Consider the following 27,046-nt stretch of genomic DNA (forward strand, 5'->3'; position numbering starts at 1 on the left):
TCCTGCGCGACGCAACTGCAAGGGAGTAGGAGTGGCCACCATGGTCGGCAGACCTGCGCTGCCTCATCGGAATGTGGCGACCTGGAGTCGAACTCGCAACACCGCGCTCAGGAGCGCGACGCCATTTAGGGACATTACTTCTGTGGTGCGTGCTTACAACTCTGGTATTTACACATGTTTCGGGCTTACTCGTGTGCGTCCACAATGTTCCCTCTGACCGTTCAGGGATGTTCTTGCACTTGATTTGTCCGTCACAAGTGATGATGGTAGGGCTGATTCCGCATGCGTCGTACGGCCACCACATGAAGCGGCGTGTGGACAATGGCAGTCCCTTATTAGCTGCGTCAATAAAAAAAAAAGGTAATTCGTATACCACTTCTAAGCGGTTAACGTTCTGCATTAGTTCATATACAGGGTGTTTCAAGAAATGTGTTCGAAAATCCTCAAAAATAACGGATTTGCGAAGTTTTCTCCCTAGCTTCCTAATTACATTCTTTGTGGCGGTGGACATTTTCCCGACTCGAAACAGCAATTACGACACTAGTTACAGAAATTACCATAATTGACTTGTTAATTAGTGGGGGCGTGTGGTCGGTCCAAGTGAAAGGATTGAAGTCCTTCCTGCGAAGAACCCATTTCCACTGTGTAGTTTCCGAAAATCGGCCTCTGGTAATTATTGCGGAGTGACGAAATTCGACCGGTTTAGCCGCTGAAACCGAAACCGAAGCGGTGATGAGCGCAATTAAGAGGCGACCAGAATGATGTCATTCTTTTCGACAACAATTACAGTGGCGTTAGCTCTTCCGCATTCGTTAAGCTGCGCTAAGCCATGCGTGCTATAATCACAAGCATAGCCCACACACCCACGAAACGAAGTAGTCCGATGGTTGATATAACGACGCTAGCTCATGCAGACGTCTCAGAAGAGTCTGGTTCGTATAGTTTATCCCAGTCGTCTTTCGCTCAGTTTTCTCACGATATACTGGAGCATCAACGTAAGTTAAGACAAGGGTATGTCCTACCGCTTAAATCACTGAACGTATAGACGAAGCACGTAACCTTAGACAAATTGAGGTTAACACATACCCACATCTTGGAAGGTTTCACCACATGAATCCCAATGCATATCTAAACCAATGTCCGTGGTGCGAGTCGAGGCCGACGCGGCAGCACACCGCATGGGAATATCAAGGGCCAGGGTTGCCAGGTTTGGCTACTTTGCGCCAATTTGGCTACTTCTTTTGGCCGGGTGGCGGCAGAAAAATTGTCTTGGCTACATTCTTGTCTTCTTGATTTAAGCAAAACTAAACGTTTAAACCTGCCAGTCAAGCAGGCCTCGAGCACACATAAAAGAAATTGGGGGACCCTTAAGCTTCGCCTTTAAGAGCTGACCGTGATAGCGAAATCCGGCCCCTAGAGCGAACTTCAACCACTAAGTGCATACTTATTAATGTGTGTTGTTACACGCACACGCACACAAACACACACGCGCGCGCGCGCGCGCGCTATGTTTCTATAGTGATGGTACAGGTTTTCGATCTGAAGCACTTCCCTGTGCTAGAGTCGAGACATATTTATCACAATGCCTCACAGATGGCAGCACATTATCTAACGCTTGCTGTTTGTTTGATCAACGCCTCGTCTAGAAAGGAGACAGTGGCTTAATATGTTTTCCGCTAGATGGCCATAGTTGTCCATTTTTGGAGCGGTTTGAAAGTTCGTGTGTGTTTTTAGCGGCGACGGCTGCACTATCCCGCCTTTTTTCGAAGCATAGCGTCGCGCAAAAAGCGTAATTTGATGGCCTCGCCAATGCGCCTACAAATCGCCGAATGGGCTCCTTTTGTCGTGACAAACAAAATGCGTTAAGGCCTGCCGAACAAAATGCGTTAAGGAGACTCCTTCCACTACATTTGCCGTTCTTCTTCCTCCAAACGAACGACACGCGTCCGTGTCGTTCCAATTCCAAAGGGCAACTGCTGATAACAGTACTAGCGCGATCTCTACGTCTGGTGACTGGTGGGAAGTGCCGCCGCCGAGTATCGCGACACTTGTGAAAGAGGCCTAGGCGGGGTTGAGTGGGCGAGGGGCGCCGAAAATTGTTGTTCTACGCGTCCTTTTGTCCGCGGACGCGATCCGCAAGAACCTAGCCATACACAACTTCGCCGTCAAAAAAAAAATACTTTCTGTGCTTTGGTGCCCAGCCAATGATTCCTATTAACGTGTCGTAGTGTTTAAAATAATTATACGGGTGATTTACGTAAATAATAGCTTGGAAAACGTACCTCGCGTTATTTTTGGCACCGATTGAGCTACGAGTGCAACACGGTTACGTTAGACGTGAGTCACGTCGTCGCTGCAGAGGTCGCGAATCGCATCGCGAATGCATGGCAGCCATTGTCGCGTTGCATCGTGTCGCGCGGCTAGCTGCAATGCTGATTGTCAAACAGCATTGACAGCACACAAAATGGCGACGTGCTCGCAGAAGCGATAAGTCGTTGAGTAATGACGATGAATAGACGCAGGTTCTTGAGTTCATGGAGTTTCTCTTGCGTACCGCCTCTTTTTTAGCACCTTAGACTGTGATTGCCGTTTAAAGTTCCGAGCTCATATTATAATCGTAATACTGATTTTTTTTTCTTAATAGCGTAAACTGCCCCTTTGTGTTATATCCGTAGTAGCTCTATAATCGTGTAAATACTGTTACAATAGACGAACACGCTTTGTTCCCATGATAGTATGTGAATGGCACTTACCGAAGTGATCGACGATAAGCACCGCCATAACGAAGACCATCATAGTTCTTTTCATCGTAGCCTCTTCATAAAAAAAAGAAGGAAATGACAGTTGTTTTTACTTTCAAAAGTAGATGCACTTCAAAAAGAGATAGGGGACAAGGGGGGGGGGGGGAGGCGCTGCCGTAATGCATCGACCCCCCCCCCCCCCACCCCGAATAGAGAAACTTGCGCACGCCTATGAATATTGGCACACTTTGAGGTGCGGCGCCGGCACAAGCGGGACCTCTTGAAAAGAAGTACAAACGCAGCGCTTGGTTTAGGGCAGCTGTGTGCAGATAATAACACGATGTAACCATTCCCGATTTTGATTAAGTTTACTGTATGCACAGGTATTAGACCCAGAACAACGGTTTCGAAGTTAGTCTCGTGAAAAAAAAATTTTGTTCACCTGAAAAATATACACAAATGTTGGCTGCAAAAAAAAAATTCCCGCCAATTTCGCAATTTCTGAACATTGCGCGCACTTAGGGAAAGATGGTGCACTTCTTGGCCACAATATTTATTCGCATCAAAGAACAAGTGAAAAAATCCCAGAGTCCCTTATGTATGAATTCGCCTAAGACGACTCGAAGGCGAAAGCCACCTTCTTTTTCTTCTCTGTCGCATTCATCCTGCCCTGCTACCCACCGAAAGCTTTCCGCGCTTAACGTGGTTTTTGCAAGCTATCTGCACCACACCTGGTTTTGCGCTGCCTCTGTGATCGGATCCCTTTGACCAAGCAACGATGTCATGTGATGGTGTCATCATGTGACGTCAAAATGAGGTCACACATTTTGGTGATCTCTGGCGGTATGATGACATCATATAGCGACATCATCACTTGATGATTGTTTTTTTGCATCACTCGTGTTGGCGGCGTTGACGCGGGACGCCGGTCAGCTTTCGCGTTTGATGAGGCATCTAAGGCTTTCGCCTTAATACAGACTTATGCGCATAATACCATTTCCTTGGATAATAACTTCTGTACCTATAAAGATATTTAACAAATAATTACCCCCCCCCCTCACATAATCTTCAGTTATCAATGTCGTAACCGCATTGCCATATCATAGGCTTTTTTAGAGTATAGGGACAAAGCAATAATTAGGTGATCCAGCGGTGCGTGTAAACTGTCGTTAAACGGTTTATTGCGACTTATTGGCTTCAGGTAGAAGTCCAAGTGACAGAACCAAGCTGTGGGTCAACAGGGATCATCAAGTTAAAATTTTATAGGCCCGAAGCGCTAACCATAAATAAATAATAATAATTGTTAGGGTTTAACGTCCCAAAACCACAGTATGATTTTGCCTCTCAAGCATTTTCGCCTCCATTGAAAGAGCGGCCGTCGCGGCCGGGATTCGATCCTGCGACCGGGTCAGCAATCAAGCACTCTAACCACTAGACCACTGTGGCGGGTAACCATAAATAAATGAAGAAAAAGAGTAAGGAAAGCCGTCATTTTCTGTGTTGTAGAAGCCACCCAAAGGAAGTGCAATCATTTGGCATGGCGAAAACGTAAAATAGATACTAAACTTGCTCACCGTGTAGCCAGGTGGATCCTCCCCTAAATCGCTGGTCGCCGCGTTGTGCTCGACAGTGATCCCAGTACACAACTTCATAGCGGCAGCCGTTTTAATCTCCTTTGTCTGGTATCAGCAGCATCTGTTATCACAACTCGGCATTTCTATATGTAAAGTACAAATTTATTTTTGCTTTCGCAAGAATGCTGCAACTCTATCAGAACTATCAGCGCATGTCTGACTCCATCCCAACGCGAAAGTATGCTGATAATTGCGGCTATTGTACTTTGCGCTGTAACGTTTACGCCGAAAGCCGAAAGACCTTTGGTTCGGCATTTCATTTCTCTCAGTCCTGGCCACAGTGCTTGTCCCTTAGCACGCATTTTAAGGAGAATTTCGCCTTGCGTTTTGTGCAGCTCCAACTGTATACTGTTTGCACTTTTTAGCATCCTAACTCTCGCTCCACCATGGTGTACATTGCCTGAAAGAAACGATGAAGGTACATATTCCGACTTTTGGTGATCTTCAAGAAAGTTTGCCCTAGATTGTTAAGCGAGTGCAGAACAGTTGGCGAGAAAATGAGGAAAAGACAAAAATACTGTGATTGCCAGCTCTGGTCATGACTCCGACCCAGCAACTGAGTTGCATTAAATGCTGGGACGCACCCATACCGCTTACTCTCACTGCACCCGCATCGGGTGTTGGGTATGCGATCGTGACCAAGAGCCGACGAGAGATTTGTGAAGCCATGCGTATACACGGGGAGGCAGAAAGATGCGTAAGTGTGATCGCCCGTAAGATGCGTATTGTGATCGCCCTCCCAATAAAAGAAACTAGCTTCTTGCAATGTTGCATGCGCTACGCATAGCTTGGCAAGTGCACGTAATGGTGACAATCCGTTTTGATGTTTTTAACAGCCGAACAGTTTAAGCCGGCCGTAATCTATCCAACGCGAAGAAAAAAGCTCCGTGCCGCGATGACGTCACCGCGCGTTGCCAAGCGATCGGTTGCACTGCTGTGGGCCTGCTTCGCTAGCCCAGATACAGCACCGACACCAGCCCGCCTGTCTGGACACTGCGCGCAACCGCTCGGTCACGCCAGACGTGACGTCACGGCCAACTGCACATGCGCTCCTTCGTTCTGTATAAAGCCGGCGCGTGGCGGCGGCGCGCAGTGCCAGACGCAGACAAGGGGAGACTGAAGAAGGTTCGCACTGCCGATGAGGAAGCCGCTTACAGGTTGTATGGCACTTCGGCACAGTGGCCATACAAAAGGCGACAACAGGCCGGGATTACAACAGCTCCACGGGTGCTGTTGTAATCCCGGCCTTCCAAGTGACCATCAAGTTCAGAGTGTCCCACAAGACATCAAACGCAGCGGAGCTTGCCGCCTTACGTGCTGATATTCTTTATATCGTTAATGCACGACCTCGAAAGTGGGCTGTTTTTTGCGGCTCTAAGGCATCGCTTCCGAGTCTGAAATCGTCTTTACGACGCAGCGTGCACGAACAGTTAGCGAACGAGACGAGAGAAGTCCTTCACCAAGTTTTGTGAAAGGGACAGTACGTTGTATTCCAATGGCTGCCGGGACATTGTGGTATTGTCGGTGACGGCCTTGCTGATGATGCCGCCCGGTCTGCCCACCAGGACGCCCAGACAGCCCCAACAGCTGCAGATGGTGGGTTTTTTATTCTTAGTGTCACCTTTTGTAGCTGTATTGGTTTTCCTTTGTTTCTTAAAACTAGTTTCAGTTGCTACGTGTTGCTTCAAAAAGTAACGCAAAATGTGAAGTAACATAGAAGAAATTTGACAGTGAGCACAGTTATTTGCAGCGCCACCGCCCGGGATTGAACAAAAACGTAAAGTATGGCCTCCGAGATTTTCGCGAATATGAGACTCGAAACGAGATTTCACATTTTGCGTTACTTTGTTGTCGCAATACGTAGCAACAGAAGCTAGTTTTAAGAAACAAAGGAAAACCAATACAGCTATAAACGGAGGACACTGAGAATAAAATCCCACCATATACAGCTGCGATTCGAACCCAGCCCTTCTGAATGGAAAGCGGGCATTCTACCTTTGCACCACTTCGGCGGAGCCGCGCGCAACTCTTAAACGACGACACATTGCAGACTACCGATCGCAGCCCTGCAAGCGGATTGACCCTATTTGGGCTTTCACTTTCTGTACATTGGTGCTGCGGCCGTTCCGAGCACTGCCCTGTTCTAGTACACTCTTGTTGAGCTATTGGGCGCATTGTCTGGTGAACAAGGCATCGCTTACTTTTGTGGGGTGATTTCACGCGTTTCTTCCGCAGGTTATTTCTTTGCTCACGTGCTATTCACTGGCGTGGTACTTCAGAGGAGCTAAACTAGCTCAGAGAAGTTGAATAACCTTTCCTGTGACTGCAGGCTGCTTTCGATGGCGCACGGCCGGCGTGCGCTCACCATTTGTGACGGTGAATGCGGTACGCTAAACGAAGAAGCGCTGCGCTGCTTAAGGCTACCAAAGTGATCCTTTCGCTGCTGCTGTCTCGCTCCAGTGGTTTTCCTTGATCGGGCAAAGCGAGTGTTTGAACTATTCTGCTCGTGAGCCGTTGCATCATCATATTTCTTTATCTGGAAAGTGTTTTGGTGTATATATTGCAAGTACACTATACGGCTAATAAAACGAGCTTCCTTCTCAAAATTTTAACCCTCTGTATTCCAGCGTCCAAATACGTGGACAAAACATGTCAGTGAAGTGGGATCAAGCTAGCCAACGCATTGCCTTAAAAATCAATTTGAAATGTTGAAATTACTTCAGCATTTCATAAAAACATCTATATGTGTTAACTTCTGTGAACAAACCGCGGTAAGTGCGCACAGAACAATGGCTTTCTGCTCAAGTTGCCTTTAGAGGTGTATGCCTACACTTTTTTTGGATAAGTTCACTCTAATTTCTTTAGAGTTTGTAACTTATTTGGCTTTATTCGAGAAAAGGAACGGTTTATCTTGACTTTGTGTGACTTTTGTTCCACTGAGAGCGACCAAAGTTTTGTAAGTTGAGTTGTCGCTGCGGCGTCCACGCTTATGGACGCCAGGCATACCGAGTTCGTGTAAGAAGCTGATAGACCGCCGCATGGTAGTAGGACCCGCTTCGGTTGCCGTGCGGCTATGCACAAAACATTATCTGTTATATAGCTAAATACGCCTTCTAGAAGTTATTTAGAATTTATTTGCCTTATTCGAGACGTACAATAAGTGATGAAAACATACATGCGATAAACTTTGAGCTGATTAGCGGAAGCGAATGTTCCTATTTAGCGAACACCGCTAATTATCGCGTTAAAGCAGAACCATAAAAAAGCAGAGGCCTCTTGAACAATGCTACTGCTGATGATGAAAGCATTCAGTTTGAACGTAAGCATGAACGTATCGGTAATGAAGATGAACGATGACAAAGATGACGAACGCGTTGAAGTAGAGCCGTGGGCAAGCAAATGGGCCTTGAATGGCGATAATGATGGTGATGATGAAAGTGTTGAACATGATGATTAACGCGTTGATGATGGCGACAATGAACGATCATGATGAAAGTGTTGAATCAGAGCCGTAGCAAGTGGCCACGCGAGTGGCCACGTGAAGCCACCGAAAGTTTTGAATTTTGCACGTGTATACATACACGCACACATATAAACGCACGCATGAACATGCATGAAGTTTGGCTGATTGATTCTCTCATCCCTCGAAAAAATTTCTGGTACTGCTACTGGTGGGGACAACCAACAAGCACAAAAATTAAAAATTAAAATATGACGTCACAAACGAAAACGGTAGTGATGTGCGCTTTTACGCTTTACACGGTGCGAAATTTTGATATATTTCTTTCAAGTGCTGCTCTTTTACACGCTTTTGATGACTACTCGATTTCTTTGCCTCTTTACGACTAGTTAATAGCGGTATGCGAGAGAAAAGTAAGATTAATAAAAAAAAATGTGTCCAAAAAATAAAAAGAAAAAATTGGCGAAGCTTCCACTAAGCCTCGCAAGCCTTGTAACTGTTGTTGAGATTGATGTTCTTTTAAATGAGCTGAAATATATCTAAAACAATAATCATAAATGAGATGTATACAATTCAAGAGTAGACGGGACGAAATGTGAGATAGAAGAAAGCTATGGCCGCAGTTGCCTTAAATAGTGAAAAACGAAATGCGGAACTGAACTTTCGGAAGAAAAAATATGATTCGGGAAAAATTTTATTGCAAATCTGCAAGGCCGCACTGATCTATCTGTTTTTGCTTCTTCCTCTTCCTTCCTTCTCTTGCATGCACGAGGACGTGGGTTCAATTCCCGGTAACCACGGCCACGTTTTAATAGGCGTGAAATGTAAAAACGTCCGTGTACCTAGATTTAGGTGCTCCTTATAGGTCCCCAAGTCATCAAAACTAATCCGAAGTTCTCCATTACGAGCTTGCCTCCTAATCGTATCTTGGTGTTTCAATCACAATTTAATTATCTAACTCCTGCGTGCGTGCACACTTATAGTGGAAGCAAGCGTCCACGGCCTGTGAGGGGACACATATTCAAAATGAGCCTACGTCAAATCACTATCGTTGGTTCGCACCGGCTTCCTCGGCAGGAACTATTCGTAGAATAGATAGCTGTATCAGTAGCTGTCACGCCGGGCGGTTTTCCCAATAGGTTTAGTGTTCCGCACGCCTTTACAGAAAGAAGAACTCCGGTTTCATGCTCTTATCGCGATTGGTGACACAACACATGGCTCGCATATTTTCACTTGAGCCGCCATTCTTGGACACGTAGGTTGCACTGATAACACGCAATGCTTTTTCTGTAACCGTGTAAGTGCTGAAGGCGAAGTCCTCATAGATCTCGATAACTCTTCCCCGCTGACGTAATAATAACGAAAATTTGCGCATTAGTGAGCTGGCGCCGTCCTTGGGCAGGCAAACGGCTTTTCGCGCATATTATGTGTTCTTTTAAAAGAAATTATTGCTGTGCATCCGTTCCTGCTTAACGGACGCTGTCCTTGTTTGCTGTTTACTGTATGTGGCAGCTGAGCACGAGAGTAAATATTCCAATCTAAAACTCCAACAAATCGGTACTCCATATGCAAAACCTTTTGTTCGCAAGTGCTGCCTGGCGTTGACTGGTCGCATTCAGTCATGGCATATCCGGCATCGCTATCCGTCGAGATCAACCCTTGTAAACACTCGGGATGTAAAAACGTTTCTGCTTGGTAAAGCTTTTGGAGGCCATACTGATAATTATGCGTAGTTGAGTCGATAATCCCCACTGCTTTCACTAATGTGTCCGTACATATCAACTCGCCACGGTGATCTGGTGGTTATGGTTCTCCACTGCTGATCCGAAGGTCGCGGTGTCGTATCCCGGCCGAACCGGCCACATTTTCGATGGAGGCGAAAATGCCTGAGGCCCATGTACTTCGAGTTAGGTGCACGTTAAAGAACCCCAGGTGGTCGAAATTTCTGGAGCCCACCGCTACGGCGTCCCTCATTATCATATCGTGGTTTTGGGGCGTTAAACCCCAGCAATTATTATTATATTCGTACGTATCGAGGGCGTGTTTTTGCGAGTGTGTGTGAGTAGGTGGGTGAGTGACGTCATAGCGAAAGATCGTGCGTCCGCCCATCCGAAATCTGTCGTGATAACCTAACGAATGCTATTTACACACAAAACATGTATGAGCAGTGGTTTTCTTTTTCTATTCATTCATGGCATATACGTATTGTCGAGCCGCAAGTTGTGCCGAAATATTTCCTTCGGGATTTCCGTCACGTCTTGCGCCTCATTTAATCCTTGTCTGCCGCTCTGTTGTCTTAGATACGTACCCGGTATTGTACTTTTCTATAATCACGAAGTCGACTCCCTGCGTCAACACCTTCTGTAGCAATGCCGTCGAAAACACAGAACCTGAACGCTGAACCGTGACAGTCCTGATTTAAGCACTCTGCGTAAAGTTTAAATGTGGTCATGTGACCCCGCAGAAATCAATCTGAGGGTTGAAATTTTTTGTATTTTGAATTTTCTAGGCTGAATAACTACGGACTCTGTGTCCCTATTGCTGCCGTTCTTTCTGCATAATTCTTTCTATCATTCACTCTACTTAACCCGCAAGTTAAAGATTCAAGCTTAACTAGGGTTGGAGGGCCATTTTAAGTACGCGCACCGCTACAGCTCACAGCACCCTGCCACACCGAGTTTCTAGCCGCCTGTGCATTTAGGACGTGGCATCGTTTTTCCACGTCGCTTGCGTGACTTGTCTGATTGGCTATGTAATGTTTGTACGGAAGGTGAAAGCGTAAGCAGCCAGACTTGTGGCGGCACCTGGTGGCGTGGAGATCACCCAGAAAAACACGGAGCGTGGCCTTCGTGATCTACCACGCGCCGGCGCGCGATCGCGGAGGGCAGAGCAGGGCACCGGCCGCTAACCGAAGAAGTTGAGGAGGAAAAGCAATGCTTGGTAGCAGGGTAATGTATAATCGTGCGTAGCTCGTTTGATACAAGGTGCTTCTCTTAAAACTTGAAAGAGCGTATGCTCCGGCATTTTGGTGAAGCATGAAGCTTCTCTGAAATTATTTTAAAACAGTGTAAACTTGATCTTGTTGGTTTGGCTTCATAGCAGGGAACAGCGAAGATACACGAGACAAGAGAGACAGCGCCAAGTCCTGTCAGTCTCCCTTGTCTCGTGTATCTGCGCAGTTCCCTGCTATGAATCTCTGAAATTATCCTAATAATAATATCTGGGGTTTAACGTCCCAAAAGCACGATATGATTATGAGAGACGCCGTAGTGGAGGGCTCCGGAAATTTCGACCACCTGGGGTTCTTTAACGTGCGCCTAAATGTAAGTACACGGGCCTCAAACATTTTCGCTTCCATCGAAAATGCAGCCGCCGCGGCCGGGATTCGATCCCGCGACCTTCGGGTCAGCAGTCGAGCGCCATAACCACTAGACCACCGTGACGGGGCGTCTGAAATTATCCTGCGAATGATTTACTTTACTTATGACCTAACTGCATACATAAATTCCAGAAACCGTTTCATGAAAGGACTTTTGCAGGGCTCCTTTAAAGGTCCCCTTAACCACCTCCGACAATTTTTCAACATTTCAAGTAAACGTGCCCATCGAGTTTATAATGCCGTCATGACGAACAATGCCAAACGCGTCGGCGCTACGAGCCGCGGGCACGCCACAAATTCCAAGAAACAACCACTTCTCCTCTAAGGTCCTTTCGGTAATCCCCAATCTTGGCTGTGACGTCAACAGTCGCGTCTGTTCATGTCATCCACGAAAAGACCCTGTTTGTCTGCCCAGCAGGTACGCGCGCTGCCACTCTTCCTCCTCACACGGCGAGGAGGAGCACTCGGCCAGGAGGAGAGGCTAGCCAATGAACGGAGCTAATTGCGAAGGAAAGAGCGAAGCAAGCGGATGCCACTTTTGGGTCATCAAAGGCGTGGAGCTCCACTATTACGGTACCGTTTCGAACAATTCTCGCGACTGCGTGTTTGTTGAAGACTCATTCACAACTGCAACCCCCTTTAAGTAACTGCCCGTGCTTTCACTTACCGTTCAATGCTGCTCGGGAGGCTAGTCGCAATAGCGGCTTTGAACAGATTAGGAGGTGATGCCTTCTTCGTCGTCATATTTTCTTCCAAAAACGCTTTAATACTGCCCAGAGAATCACGTCATTTTAGCTCAATGAAAGTAACATTCGCACTGGAGCTCATCACAGTGGTACTGCAGTCCGTGTGATAATAATCCGATGGGCAGAATGAGCTCCTTGCAGACCCGCAGCCAGGGGGGGGGGGGGTTCACTAGCCCCCCTCCCCCTGAAATTTTGGTGAAGTAGGTGTTTTTGGCAAAAATAAATATTGCAATTAGGTGTTTTTCTCAAATAGGCAAGGTTTTCAGCAAGTGCCCCACCCCCTCTCCCCGAGAAAAATTCTTCGCTGCGGGCCTGGCTCCTTGTGACCTTTTCCCCGTTCATTTTGTAAAAAAAAGCTTACGGGACACAACGTAGTATTTATAGCAATGGTTTTCATCATGTTTTCAATTTTTGACAAGTAGTTCCAAGCCTCTTAATTCTTAGTTCTTTTTACTGCAAACAAATGGTAAATGATCAGGCTTCTTTACGGCTGTCTTACACATAATTTCAAGCACACTGCAGAGAAAAAAATAATTGACAGAGAGGCTGTAAAAAACAAAATAAGAAGCACTAGTCACAAGCACGCACATAATGTCACTACCGAGACATTAGCATTGGAAACGTGGCCCTATACCTGAAACAGCCACCCTTGGAACATTTGTAGGTAGTGTTCTGGACAAAAAGATACGAGCTACACCGCCTTCTTCTGTGCTTATTTATATCATGCGCACGTTTAAGGAAGGCGTTCGTGGACATATTGTTAATAATTTGATAACTTTCTAAACATTTTTATTTCGTTATTTGTACCTTTACTCCGGCTTGCCAACAAGATTATGAATACCCAACAATAGAAATTTTTGCTTTGTGGCGCTCGCTACGTATCTTTCGGCAAATTTCTTGTAACGACATTAAGTCGTTCTTCGTTTCATCGATAGCAGAGAGGCACTAGGACAGAGCGAAGCTCATGCGCGCGGCGGCGTGGTTGAGAAGTATCTGGTAGTTGCCGTAGATGTTCATGTACAACTCCTCTCTGAGAAAGTTGGCGATGTTCGTCTTGAAGTTGTTCATTCGGACTTCGTTCAGGTCGAGGTTGGCTCCGGGCCTGACGTCGAAGTTGACGCCCTCCACGAACAGAGTGCGCACGAAGCCCGGTCTGTTCGGAGCCGCCGTGATCTCGAGCCGACCGGTCGTGTTGTAGACCAGGGCTTCCACGTCCACGGATTTCACAATGTTCAGAAGGTTGTCTCCCTTGGTCTGTGAAGGAGTAAGGTGCATATTACTGCAAAGCATTTCATGCGAAGTAAGCGAGAATTTGCCTGGACAGCTTTTCGCCCAGTGCAAAAAAAAGAACAGTTAGCAGTTTACAGGAACAAAGCTCTAGTGATGTGAAGCAGTAAATAAAAATTGTGTAGTATAAAACTTCAGTCAAGGCTAATTATACCCTAGAAGCCTCAGCGGCTGCATTTTCAATGGAGGCAAAAATGTTTGAGGCCCGCGTACTTAGATTTAGCTGTACGTTAAAGATCCCCAGGTGCTCGAAATTTCCGGAGCCGTCCACTACGACGTCCCTCATAATGATATCGTGGTTTTGGGACATTAAACCCCAGATATTAATATACCCTAGAAGTTTAAAAGGGTATGTATTTAATGGACGCTGGTTGATCTTTGTACGTTCACTTAGGAAGCTCACGCTCACTACAATTCATAAGGCTCCTAAATTTGCTAGCCTTACTTCATATAATATCGAAAAGTCTTGCTGTGGAATTTATCGTTCGCCCATACGGTCAATTTGTAACATTTCTTTTGTTTCCTTGAAAGAACACCTTCATAGCGAGAACCAAAAGAGATTTTCTGGGCATGTTATCGCACTGAAGTTCCTTCAAGGGAAGAAAACTACATCAACAAAAATATGGCCGATAATTTCCCCCAAAAGAAGTGTCGCACAGTGAGCGAGTTATTTAACACATCCACCCAGCTCATTCTTGTTCTCGCGACATTTATTATTTGCGGGAATTCAGTATATAAGCTGCAGAATAAAAGAAAGGTGGGCTGCGTTAATGCCGACTATCTCGAAACCACGGATTAGGTTTTATCACATATTTGCGATAGCCAACCCTTTTGGGACCTAACTTTTCAGCGTCTCATCATTGAAGCAACGACAATTACACCAACTCACAGCGACATTCATTGTAGGAGTTCGACATCAAAGCCTCCGAATTCTTTCCGAACGTCACAGTCATACCACGACCGAAAATAGCAAAAAGAGGACACAGCGCGTGTATGTTGCACGAGTTTAACGCGTGAAAATGCGGGGCGCATGGTCATCTTCACAGCAATTCGAGCCACTACGAAAAAAGATACGAGAATTGAGTTTGCAATAAGACACTCTCTAAGAAAAGATTTCATGCTTATAAGTTCTTTATTACATGGATACTTTATTTAAGAGGCCTCTCGTGCATTATTTATTGGCTGTTAGTTTTTGAATAAAAAGCACATTGATGGGATGTACCACTGATGTTAGTTCCCTACTTTCGCATATTTCAAGAACCCAAACAGTGGGAATCTGGAAAGAAACTGATGAGGCCGTTTTCCTCAGAAAACAGAAAAGAACCGAAATGTTTTTGATAAAAATATGCGCAGCTTTCCGTTATTCTGGATGTTATCATGGTTTGAAATAACCTCAAACATTACTGACATAAATATGGTCATTCTTGGGATACGAGTAAATGCGAGAGAATTGCGTTAGCGTGGACTGAATTACCTTTATTTACTTTTATGTACTTTGTCAGCCAACATAAGCGAGCAGTGCTTGCACTGCGCAGTTAAATACGATAGGCTTGATGTAAACTAGCGCATGTTTTCCCACTTTGACAATTCTAATGCTAACGCATTCAAAGGCGGGGTTTATATCATACCACAGTGACAAGTTCGGCGAGGATCCCGTCGAAGCTGAGTGTGCAGCTGACACTCGTGTTTCCAGCCACAAGAGCCGGGACGCAGTCGCCGACGCGGTGAATAGCCGTGTCGAAGTTCCGTATCCCACCTCGCGTCACGTTCACCTTCAAGTCGCGGTTGGTGATGGACGTCTTGTACACCTGAAAGCGCAGTAATGGGTGTTTCATTCGTATATGCTTGAGTATATATTGCAACTTTATTTACCGAAGGGCGGAAATGTTTGGATCCACTGGTTGGAGCCCTCTTTAGACTAGGGTCCCACAGGCCTCGGCCGAACTTACATGGGCAGCTCTTTCAAAAAACTGTTACTTTATGCACGTGTGAAAAGCCGGAAGCAATTGTTTTGAACTAAATTTACCTGGTACATCTGTCTCATCTTGAGCATATGAACCGCTTGAACCTTCATTTCCAGTTTTTTTTAAATTATATGTTGATTAGGAGATATGTGCGTGTTCGTATAGCGTCCTCCACTCCTTTTTATAGATAATAGAATTCAAGGTTACTTCCCATTTAAGAACACTAAAATTTGCTTTGTTACAATCAAGCAATGATCACTGATCCCGCTTGAAAATTTTCTTTACTTCATATCCTTATTGCCTGTTGTATTTCTTTAATTCTTCGAGATAGGACTACATTTTTCGCGGACCAGATCATTTGCATTGCAGGTGGGCAGTTTTCATCTCGTGTTGAATGCTGTGGTATTCCGCTGGTCAAGCAAAATGAGCAATGTTTGTTTTTAATAATTATTAGTAGAGAGAGCAACCGGTAATGTCAAGCGTAAATAGCTCATACAATGCCGCATAACAGTCAACGTGTCCGCTTCAGCTATCGTGCAATTGTGAACGCTGCAGTCAAATCACTTCATGTTCAAGAGCTGGTATATAGTATCCGCATTCTGGCCAAGTCTACCTTTTGTAGAGCTGTAAGTTCAACTTAGATCACTTGGATTTCGGAGGACGAGAGCTGTGCAATAGATCGGGCGGCTCGTTTGTGTTAGACAAAACCATTTAAATCGAAAATATAATTAGGCCAAGGAAGACACAGGGGGCATTACTTGTAGATCTTTAAAGCATAACATCCTTGGAGTCGACGTTAATTTCACATGGCACAAGTGGACATATAGTTAGCCGACACTAGCCAAAACGGGCTCTTACGCAGGTAGAATGGCTGACCCCCTCGCAATAGTGCTTTGACAATGTTTCGCCTGTCCCCGTTTTGAATACACGTCGGCACTTTATATATGCTTGCTATAGAACGCTCTTCATTGTTCCGGCGTCTTCACGAAGCTACCGGTAGGCAGTATTATAGTCGGGACCGAGTAATATATTGTAACTTTTCCACCCTGCTAAGAATATTTTTCTTTCTATCAGGAATGTTCTTGAACGTAGATTTTGGACATTTCAGGAGCGGCGGCATCAGCTAAGCTCAGCCATGTATGCACCGGTTTCCTATTTGTGCTTAGCTGTGCTAATATTGTCAGCTAGACGTTGCCACCAGGTATCATTTGATTACGTGCACAAATACACCTGAAACGTGCCTTGAAATAGTGGGGAGGCAAGGAAGCAGCCGGGAACAAGCCAGGTGTTTCCCTGATCAGTGCGGGCATCCTTTGCAGCAGGACAACGTCGATGAAATCATTCGCTTGATTCACACTGCTTGAGCCTCCTGCGAGAATATGGAGGCAAGTAACAATCACGATAATTGAATTTTGGGATCGTTAATTGTTTGAAGTGTTATTTACATCAACAGCACGTACAATTCTGTACTTATGGCCACCATCGCTCGCTGTAACAGATACGTTCACTGGTATTTTTTCTTTCGCATTCGTAGAAGAATGAATAGTGTGACTGCATCTGGCAAAGTTGTGAACATGTAAACAATAAAGCATTAATCTTGCAAATATACGTCTACTCTGAGCTCAGCACAAATTATTATTGCAGGGTAACGTATGTATCTAGAAATCCGTTAATGAGTATCTTGTACTTGCAACTTCCAAGTCTTATAAATGTTTAAGTTTATCCTTCGGACACGTAATTCAGGCAACTATTATGCGTTGCTGGAAACAGTAAAACTGTGGTCCGAGCAGATACCCACCAATGCGTACCAGTACACAATATGACCATGGTGTAAGTTTAATTGTGTTATACTGTACAGTACTCACGGATTGAAGCGCGAAAATTTAGGACTAAGCAATGCACGTACTGTCGTTTCCAGCGTCTGCAGTTCGTGTCATATTGGCGTAATTTTGAATCCAACATTTACATCAGAGCCAACATTACCTTCAGCGGCTAGATTTGCAGCGACATGACGCGGTTATCACGATAAATTGCTCATAGCAGTCGTTATGATAAAGATGCGCCGAAAGCCTGCGTTGCGCTGGAACTACCGAAGCGTGCCCTGTCGGCGCTCGTTAGTGTCACGATGCAGTACTTCACCTCACCGCTCCCAGACGGCGACACCGCCCCCGTCAACCGTGGGAGAAGGAGAAAGTGTGAGAGATATAATGCGCCCTTGGGAAGCCTCGTGCATGTGCAAACAATAAAATAACCCTACTGAAAGCGTTCCGTATGCCATTACCATAATTCCATATGTTTCGTACGGAATTCATATGTTTTCCGTATATTTTCCATATATTTTCCGTACATTTCCGTAAGAATCATACGGAAACATACGGAATTATGGTACTAACTTACGGAACGTTTTCAGTAGGGAATAGCATCAATAGCACAATGGGTATAGCACCCGGTATCTATCACAGCGACCGGAAAGTCGTAGGTTCGACTCACAGCTTGTCCTAGTCAACGAAACTTTTTCTTGTGATTTTTTTGTCATCTGTTCATGTGCATTTTACCGACGCCACTCCCGCAACGGAAGTGATGTCAGCGAAGTCTTCGTGGATCCCCACCTTCGTGTTAAAAAAAATGACGCCGCGTTTAAACTTGTGAGTACTGTACATTCTTCAGTTGGACAATAATTTGATTGAAAGGAGGTGCTGTGGAAACCAGGCAGTTCGACGTCTTGTTCCAACACGCATCTTTTCTTAGTGAGTAAAAAGGCGTCATTTGAGACCGGCATATCGATCGCGAGGAATTTTTTACGCCCAACTGACGCTGAGATTTGCAGCCTGTGGTCGTGGATGTTGGAAGCGAGCGCAAGCGATGATTTAGCGGTACCTGTGTGTAGCTTACACTCTAAGAAAAAAAAGAGTATGCGTGACTCTTTTCGGAGAGTTCTGACTTGCCACGTATAGGACTCTCTTTAAATAGTCACGGTGACTCTCTTGGTGGGTCAGGGTCGGCTCGCTCTAGGAGAGTCTCCCGACCCTCTAGGAAGAGTTGAAAGACTATCATCCGAAGGATCACGTTTCCACTTATAGGGAGTCAGACGACTCTTGCCGGTAGCACTCCTACGGGGGTCAAGTGACCCACACCGAAGCGTCTAGCGACTCCACGAGTATTTTAAGCTACTCATTTGACCCTTGCTCTACTTTTGCGCGTCTACTGTTGAAAATAGTGGAGTATTCATTTTAAGCATGTCCAATAATACTTGCCGTTCTGCCCAGCGACTGCAAAAAGGGAATAGTTCAGTTTTAGCATTATTTTATTAAAACTCGCCAAAACAACATATTTTCCAGCAAAGTTATATAGAAAGCGCGAAAAGATGGTATTTCATTTCCAATTAAGAAGTTTGGGTATTTCTCGTTTACATGCTTCTATGAGTATAGCCAACTAAAATGTGTGACTCATGTGCATAGTGTCATATAGTGCAAAATAATCTGCAGAAATGGGCATCATGTTTCAATCTTTATTCCTTATGATTAAGAATAAATCAAAAAGTGGTGACGGCTGGAGGTCTCAGACTTGTGGCTTGCTAGGTTGTCGCTCCTGTTCAGCGTGAGCACCATGAACAACGGTATCTGAAAAGCAGAACGTGATATTATGATGAGAAAATGAAATTGCAGTAATGGTTTGCAAAACCTACAAAATAAGTGGTTCACATAGACACAATGAAGGAACGAAAACAAATTTTCACGTAAAAGGCAGCGGGAACCTCGTCTCGCAATAGGCACTGGCTATACACGAATGAAAGCACTTTTTTCTGAGAAATCGCTTCAAAATTTGGTTTCAGAATAAACACGGTTTTGCGCCGGCTTACCCCGACACCCAAACACATCATCCGGCAGTCAGGGGCACGCCGTGAGCGGTTACTGACCGCATGTTTTACAAACGTAACCCATACTCAGATAAACACATGCGAGTACGAGGGCCCGAACGACACCTAGCGCGTGCGGACGCCGTCTACGTCGAGATCAGACATGTCATATGCTAGAATTAGCGCACATAACTCCCACAATCACGTACACTCACTTGATTCCCTTACAGCGTCATCGCAGCTGTTGGCAAACCATGAAAACAGCAAACAGAAACGAAGGAAAAAAGTGCACGGCGACGGCCGCAACAACGGGCGCTGTCTAAAGTCTAGCATTTTCGCCTTACCGGCGAGGCGTGTCCAACTTGAATGACTATCGCATACGTTCTGGAAGCCACCGTACTATATCTGCACCTCAAGCTACCGTCTTTAAGCCAACAAAAACCATTAATATAGTGCGTCTGAGCGTTCTGTACACAGACGTTTTTTTTTTTTTTTTTTTTTTTTTCACGTTCCCACGCGCGGAAGCACGCAGCACACTCAAGGCCGATGGAAATGTTATTATGAAGTGTAAGTGAACTAAAGTGCATCTCAAAACGACATCTTGCACCTTGAGTAGTGCAGACACAATGCGCGATCAGCAAGAAATGACCCTTGATAATTGTTTGCATCGCTCACTTTATGGGAGCTTGTAGAGCAACGCGCATGCATAACGGTGGCAACTCGTTAACCGACAGCTTTAGTTGGGCATCCGCAACAGCCCCGCGGACACGGGCTGCTGTTGGAAATGGCTGGCAGATAACTTCCGCAGAGCTGCTGCAGACGCCCAGCTAAAGCTGTATAATTAGTGCCTACGAAAGCAGTACACTCACCGTTAACTGGCGCCCGTTGTCCGTATCCGCAGCTCCATGAATATTCCGCACTGCAAGCGTCACTTCGTGCGCGGAGCCGGCGTCAACACCCACCATCGAAGACGCGCATGAACATGAACTGACGAAACCAGAGAACATCTAATGAAACTTCAAGACACGCAACCCGCGCCGCCCGCGCAACCAACGCAACGCATTCCAATAGCATAGACGAGCTGAGACGACTGAGAGAGAAGGCAGAAGCGGCGCGTCACCCCGGCGCCAACCCCGTCTCCGTTGCCGAGCAACGCGCCACAACGGCGCCAAAGGGCAAGCGCGCGATATGGTTGGCGTATACGGCGGCTCTTTCATGACGGAAGCTAATCGAAACGCGCTTCAGGGGCGTCCAGTGACTCCTTCCAAACTGCTAACTCTTTTTCTCTGCCTGTACCTTCCAAAAGGGGTCACATGGACGCCCGAAGAGAGTCACGGTTCCATGACCCTCTTTTGACTCTCTTTTTTCTTAGAGTGTAGGGAAAGACAGCGGCGACTGCTGTTTTATTAACTCAGTGCAGAACTGGAAAAAATGCGTAAGTTCATTGATTCCGTTTGTGAGCTCTGCGCAAGGAAGGCAATACAAAAGTGGTGAGCGCAGCACTTTCAAAGAATGCAAACGTAATAATCCAGATATATTCCTATAACCAACGTGCCTTTAGGTGGCGACGTGTCTCTTTCCAGGAGACCCATAAAGTCTTGGACAGCTTCTTGATATCTGTTGTCAGCCGCTGCATGACCTATAGGTGTTCACAGGGTTTGTTTCAGTTAGAAGGCGCTTATGAACATTTCTAACGTAGAGTAAGCTTGCAATGCACAAATTTGTAAGATCACAAATAATAAAGTTCGCAGGTAAAGGAAAAGAAAGAAAGTCCAGTGCTTTATCATACCATTTGTGTAACCTGTGTTATTTTCTAATTCAAGGCTTTCAGGTACATTAGAAACAAATATAGCTGCATGCTAGTTTTAAGAATATCTATTCGCTTATTCTTTGCTAATTGAAATGTGCAACGGCTCATTCACGCTGATTCATGGAGGTCTGCATGGAAACCACTTCAAGTACTGGATCTATTCGGTTCACTTCAGTTTTATTAAAAACACGGGCAGACGGCCAGGCTCTGTGATTGAAGTAAATAAATAAGGGATAACAGTTATGTCGAATGAAACGGACCAATGCTGTTAAAAAATGATATTTCATCAGCCATGGTTCTTATTTTAGGTGCGTTCTACATAGATGTACAGCGGAGCCACCGCAAATACGGAGGCGAGCTCTCGTTCGATCTTGCGACGGATAGAATACTTTCGAGGACAGCAAATCAATGGAGTGGTACCGCTGACCTATAGTTATTTTGTGAAGCCCCTATGACTTGTAGGCCCGAAGCTTGATAAATACTGAACTCAATTACGATTTTTTTTACAAATTAGCTTGCCAAAATCGCGCTTATTAAATATGCACAAGCATGTTTTTCCTTACATTTTTAGTGCACTTTATGAATATTTAGAAGAAAACAGATGAAGAGAAAGCGTTCAGAAAACATGAAAACGCGCCACGAAATGTGGGTGTCCGTTCAACTTTAGATCATTCAGTTTGGTCAAAGTAACTGGATTTTTCTCCCTGCTTTTTTGTTACTATTTGTGTGCACTGAAGCCACATCTACACGTCATGTAAGACTCAATTGTATCCCTAGTTTTTTACTACTTTGAGCCATCAAAGTAAGTAAGGCATTTTAATTTGTACATGACCAGCTGTGTGTACAGGTCTTGTTTGTCCGCTCTGTGTTCTACGCATTGTAACGAGAGAGACAGAAAGTTTCCGTGGCATTTTTATTGCCCTCACCAGAAAAAAATATCGCCGGAAGCAATGTGCTGAAGACTGTATTTCTCATGTGTACAGACCAGCCTTCCCTTGATTTACACGTATGAAATAATAGTGATGAAGACGGAGGTTTCGTTTCAACGGCGTTGCACAACTGCAATCACTGATATTATTATTATTATTTCATTTGCATACACAAGGATACAGAGAAAAGAGGGAGAGAGCAGGCTGACAACTGCCACCTATAGAGGCACAACGCTTGCCAACTCTTTCGGGAGGAGGGAAGAGATAGAGGTAAGGAAGGTAGGTCATGAGTCATGATTCCACGGATGCATAAATCGTGCAGCTGAAGAAAAGAAAACCACGATGTAAAACACGATATAAACACGATGTAAAACTCACCGGCGTACGCGACGACACATAGTAGCGCAATAAAGTGCTTCATGATTTTCTTCCTTTTTATCTATGTACTGAAAAAGAAAGAAAGAATAAAGCAAGAAATCAGAATAAACAGTCGCTCTGACAAGACATTGTGCATGTAAAACGAGTCGTACTTTTCCGACTGTGTTTTCTGGTTCTTCCAATATGGATGAACCCGAAAGTCACGAAAGTCACGAGAGCAAAAGGCTTCACTGACAGAAAGCTATGAGCTGAGACGGGGACTTAAGGTTATGTATAGTGCCGCTTGCGGTCACTTTCAATGATTACACATATTCAGGACGTCATTAAATGTCAAATCAGTCGTCATGGCACGCATGTTTTGCCCCCCGCTTTTTAACACGAAAGTGTTTTATGCCGGGGTTCACCAAGACTTCAGTGACGTATTTCCGTCACGGATATGACGTTAATAAAGTGGACGCTAACGGATGAGACAGAAAAAACGATAAGGAAAAGTTCCCCCGCCGTGAATTGAACCTACGACCTCTTGGGTCCACTACGATAAGCTGCCGGTGCTCTACCGACTAAGGTATCGAGGCAGATGCATGGCACTCCACAAATGTGCCTTATATCTCTCGCACATTCTCTCTCTCACGGTGCTCTCTGTCGGCGGGGCTATACGGGGTGGGGTGGTGCCACCGTCTGTGAGCGGTGCAGTGAAGTAATGCGGCATTACACCTACTAGTGCCGATAGAGAACGATTCGGCGACGACGCAGTTAGAGCATCTCGATACCAGCGAAAAACGCTGGCCGCGCTAGCATCGGGGAGTTGCCAGACACGCAGTTACGTTCATTGACTTTGGTTTGTGTAAGCGTGTGACGGCTCGTTGTCGGAGTAGTGTAACTTCCACATGCACCAACGGTGTTTCGCCGCCGACTGCTTCGAGTGCGATAGGACCGACTAATAAAACTGCTGCAGTAAGCGCTGCTGAAAGGCAACGATGTTGGCGGGCGAATGTCGTGCTTTGGTGGAGTGAGACAGAGGCGAGCGGGACGTGGAACGCGAGCGCGCGTTCGCGGCTCGAGCTATGAGCCCCTCCCTCCCGTGTTCCTGAAGCGCAGTGCGGTAGTGTGTGCATGAGCACAGGCGTAGGTTACCCTATTACTTGGGAGCGCACACCGTGCCGTTTCTTTCCTTAATTGACGACGCTTTGAAGCAGTGCATATTGAGTACCAGTGTTTATTATGCGCTTGTTGATGTCATCTTTGCGAGGGATTTACGAAACGCTGTGTCCAGGTATATGTTAAAGACCTCAGCTACCTCAACGGTTAAATCATGATCATGGGAGTTAGTCGTCGCGAGGAGGTGTGCCACTAGGCATAAACGTGGGTGCATCCAAGTCAAACGGTGCTATAGCTACCGAGCACCAATATACATTGTACAAGCTCACATATATCACTACATAATAAGCACTACTTCTGTGAAGACACGCTTCACTTTCGTGTTATATCGATTCCTATGACAGAGGGATCTGCCATGTCTTTCCCCCATCCTTGTACCGCTCGAAGATTTTGCTACACCTAAAATGTCTGTCTTCCAAATAGGCAATTCGTCGCTTTTCTGAGAAATAGAGCGTTAAAACTCCATTACCCTGGACCGAGGCCTTTCTTCCTTGCTTTCGAAACGACAAGTAGCGCCTTTCGTAGATTATGCCATATCTTCTCCAAAAAAACACCTCTTTAAAACGCCACTGGAACATGATCCTCATGAGATACCTTGCTGTCAAGGCTTACGTTGTCTAATATCTTACTTATTTGTTTCTGGCACAGCCGACCCAATCTTGTTTCTGCAGAATGAAAAAAAGGCACTCATAAACAGGCAAGTTTGATTAGAGTGATGAAAATAGCGGTTATGTATTGGCATCGCTAGAGCTACTTTTTTTTTCTTCGAGCTATCAAACTAAACAATAAGTCGAAGCAATGTAGTGCGTATATTTTATACGCCCACCTGCAAACGTTTTTGGTACTGCAGACACCACTATAACGTTCAAATAGCGTGAGACGTAAGTACTTCACTTGCAATCACAAGACTTACAGGCGCTGTTGTTAAGTGTTGCCATCTGCCGGTCGCAGAATCATCTTATAGAGTACCCGATACCGCAAGCTCTTTATTGTTCAGTACACTTACACACCCTTGGCGGGGATGAGTTTGCGGACTGCCTTGCTTTCTTCGTATTCAGTAGTATCAACCAGACGTTTTTCTGGTTAAACCTCCCTACATTCAACTTCGAGCTTCCTTCCTTCACTGGGGTAATTTTTCAGCGCTATTGCTAACGTAAGCGATGGGACAAACCGTAGCTATCAAAAATACGGAGCGCTCGCGGCCTTCCTTGCTAATATCAAGTTCGCTTGCGTTTTGTGTCGCCGAATTTCTACACTGGCGCGGAGGATATATATTACATTGCAAAAGCGCAGGGTAAAATTTTCGTGAGCAGTGTGACAGTGCCTTAATTATGAGGTGTCCGCCTATGTTCTCTCTACAGCAACTGCTCTGGACCATCATTTTAGCCCCATTTTCGGAAGTATGTTGGCATGTAACAAAACGGAAACTTGTTCCAGTTGGTTGTACTCCATATTTACCGGCAGCGCAACCACACACACGGACAGAGAATAGAAGCGAAACGCTGTGTCAGCGCTGTGTTTCCTTTTCGGCTTCTTTTCTTCTGTCCGTGTGTGTGGTTGCGCTGCCGGTAAATACAGTGAAACCTCTTTGATACGATCACAACTCATACGAATTTTGGGGTCATACAAATTTTTCGTTGGTCCCGGCCAAGGCCCATTGGCTGCAATGTAATGGAGTACGGGTTGTTGCGAGCCGATTTCACCCAGCGATGTTTGAGTACGAACGTACGCTACCGCCCAGGTACGAAGAGCTGCAGTCCGCGCTGTCGCGGAAGACGCGCCAAGCACGTGCGAGCGCGGGAACGCAAGCGTGGGCATGCGCGCCGCACTGCGAAATTGTCAAAATCACGGTGTAAGAACAACATTTTTCTTACGGTCAGAATAAACCTTCAGAGACGAGTCACGGCCTCCGAGATAGGGTGCGCAAATCTTTGAGGCTCTTATGTGCCTCCGTGTGCCTTCGCGTTTAGATTACAGAGGAAATTAGCGCCATGCTTTTTTTTCTAACGCGTCAACGCGGGCTGCTGTCGCCGTACTGTTGTTTACACGTGCCTGCTTCGTGCATCAGACATCCTATGAAAGGTGGACGAGGATCGAAAGAAGGCGAGGGCGGTCTTGGCGAAGGAGTCAGGTCTCACAACGTCAACATGCGCGACCGTTGAGGTCGCACTTGTGCGGGCACGGCCGTAAAACTCGCAAAGAACATCCCCATCACCTCTGCGATTACAAAATCATAACACAGGACCGTGGTTCTGTAATTTTGAAAGCGCTTCTTTCGTTACTTTCGCTGCAGTACTACCGTGTCATGCAAAAAAACATACTAAAATTTGGAAGGGGCTACTGCTCTCGCGGGTCACAGCGCACCTGGTTCATTAATTATATACGCGCTTGCGGGCCATATATTTACGAGTGCTGGTATGATTGTCGACATCTAAAAACTTAACTGACAATCATTCAGGGTTCTTCCTGACGTTGCCGCGGCCTTGAAAAACAATAAATGAAAATGTACGCCAGCTTTCCTTTGCCGCATGCTAATTTTCCATGCTTTCTGGTGATACGAATTTCGGATGATACGAATATTTTTGGTGGTCCCGTGAGATTCGTATCACTGTATGATGTTGGCATGTACCGGGTGTTTTATCAAATCAGATAAATACGCCGTTCCTAGAAGAGCTGCTTCGACTGTAATTCTGTGCTTAAAAGATTACGAAAGCCATGGCGTTGCGAACTAGGCAACGTGCACCTTTAACCCACTAAATTGTTGCTTAGGTTGTCCTTGACTAGGAAGTCTGCTATTGCACCACGTCCCACAAGCCCACCACTCAGCTTTGGGGTCTTGCTTACGCAACTTATTTTGTGCTCTTTTCTCGCCTGCCTTTTTCCAAATATTTGCACACGACTCACGCCTTGCACTTACTGCCCACATTCGCGAGTGAATTTGTTGTGGAACGTATTTCACAAACGAAGTTAGCGCACCTGCACACGGACACCAGAGTTATAATGCATCGTCGTCGTCATGATTCCATTTTATCCCTGCGAACTTCTTAATTTCGTCACTCCATCTGACTCCCTGCCTTCCTCGACTGCGTTTCCCATCGCTTGGTAATCATTTTATTGCTCTTACTGTCCACCAGTTCTCTGTCCTACGCTTTACATATGTATCTTATTATGTGGCATTTGTAACATCTCAACGTGAAGTTACAGCACTGGCTCATCATCTAAGTTTGTCAACCGCCAGTGCCAGCTAGGAACAGGACTCCGGATACCCTACTCCACAGTGAAAACATAAGGTCTGCTTATCTTATCCTTCGCGGCGCATGCTTGCCGAACGCTAATTAATTCAGTTCAGGACATGTACGCACTCTCACGTGGACTTAGTAGTCAACGGGCTGTGAACGTGCGGATCATGCAAGGCGGGAAGGAGCAAGCGGACTCACGCAATTCAACCAAGGTCTTTCTGCCGACTCTCGCTGTCTGTCACTGATACAGCACTGACGGACCGAGAGACAGACGTACGACTCCGTAACGTACACCCGCCTGCTTTTTCATCCTCTCTCTCTTCGCCATCACAACTTTTATCTCGATCGCGTTTTCCCGCCTCAAGCGTCGGGTTTCCTCCCAGGGGTCCGGTGCGAAGTAGGCGAAGGCCGCGTCGTCATGTCTAGGCGCCATGGGTTTTTACAGCTCAAGCTGCCTTGCCTACC

The 27,046-nt window shown here is 45.8% G+C and overlaps 1 protein-coding gene across 6 annotated transcripts in view; it reads right to left on the minus strand.

The window, feature by feature from the left end:
• LOC119387583 (uncharacterized) overlaps positions 1-26,846 on the minus strand; it is a 101,784-nt gene extending 74,938 nt beyond the window's left edge. For 2 of the 6 annotated variants that reach the window (XM_049413570.1, XM_049413572.1), the window contains exon 1: positions 22,185-22,252. In XM_049413570.1, coding sequence (XP_049269527.1) covers positions 22,185-22,227 — 43 coding nt within the window. In that variant the 5' untranslated portion in view covers positions 22,228-22,252. Of the gene's footprint in view, positions 1-12,760; positions 13,215-14,875; positions 15,056-16,452; positions 16,581-20,622; positions 20,707-22,184; positions 22,253-26,779 lie in introns of those variants that run through there. The other 4 variants (XM_037655017.2, XM_049413568.1, XM_049413571.1 and 1 more) reach the window with 4 other exon arrangements.
• Between the last annotated feature and the right edge of the window lie 200 nt (positions 26,847-27,046).

Source organism: Rhipicephalus sanguineus, chromosome 3, assembly GCF_013339695.2.
Source record: "Rhipicephalus sanguineus isolate Rsan-2018 chromosome 3, BIME_Rsan_1.4, whole genome shotgun sequence".
Taxonomy (NCBI): Eukaryota; Metazoa; Arthropoda; class Arachnida; order Ixodida; family Ixodidae; genus Rhipicephalus; species Rhipicephalus sanguineus.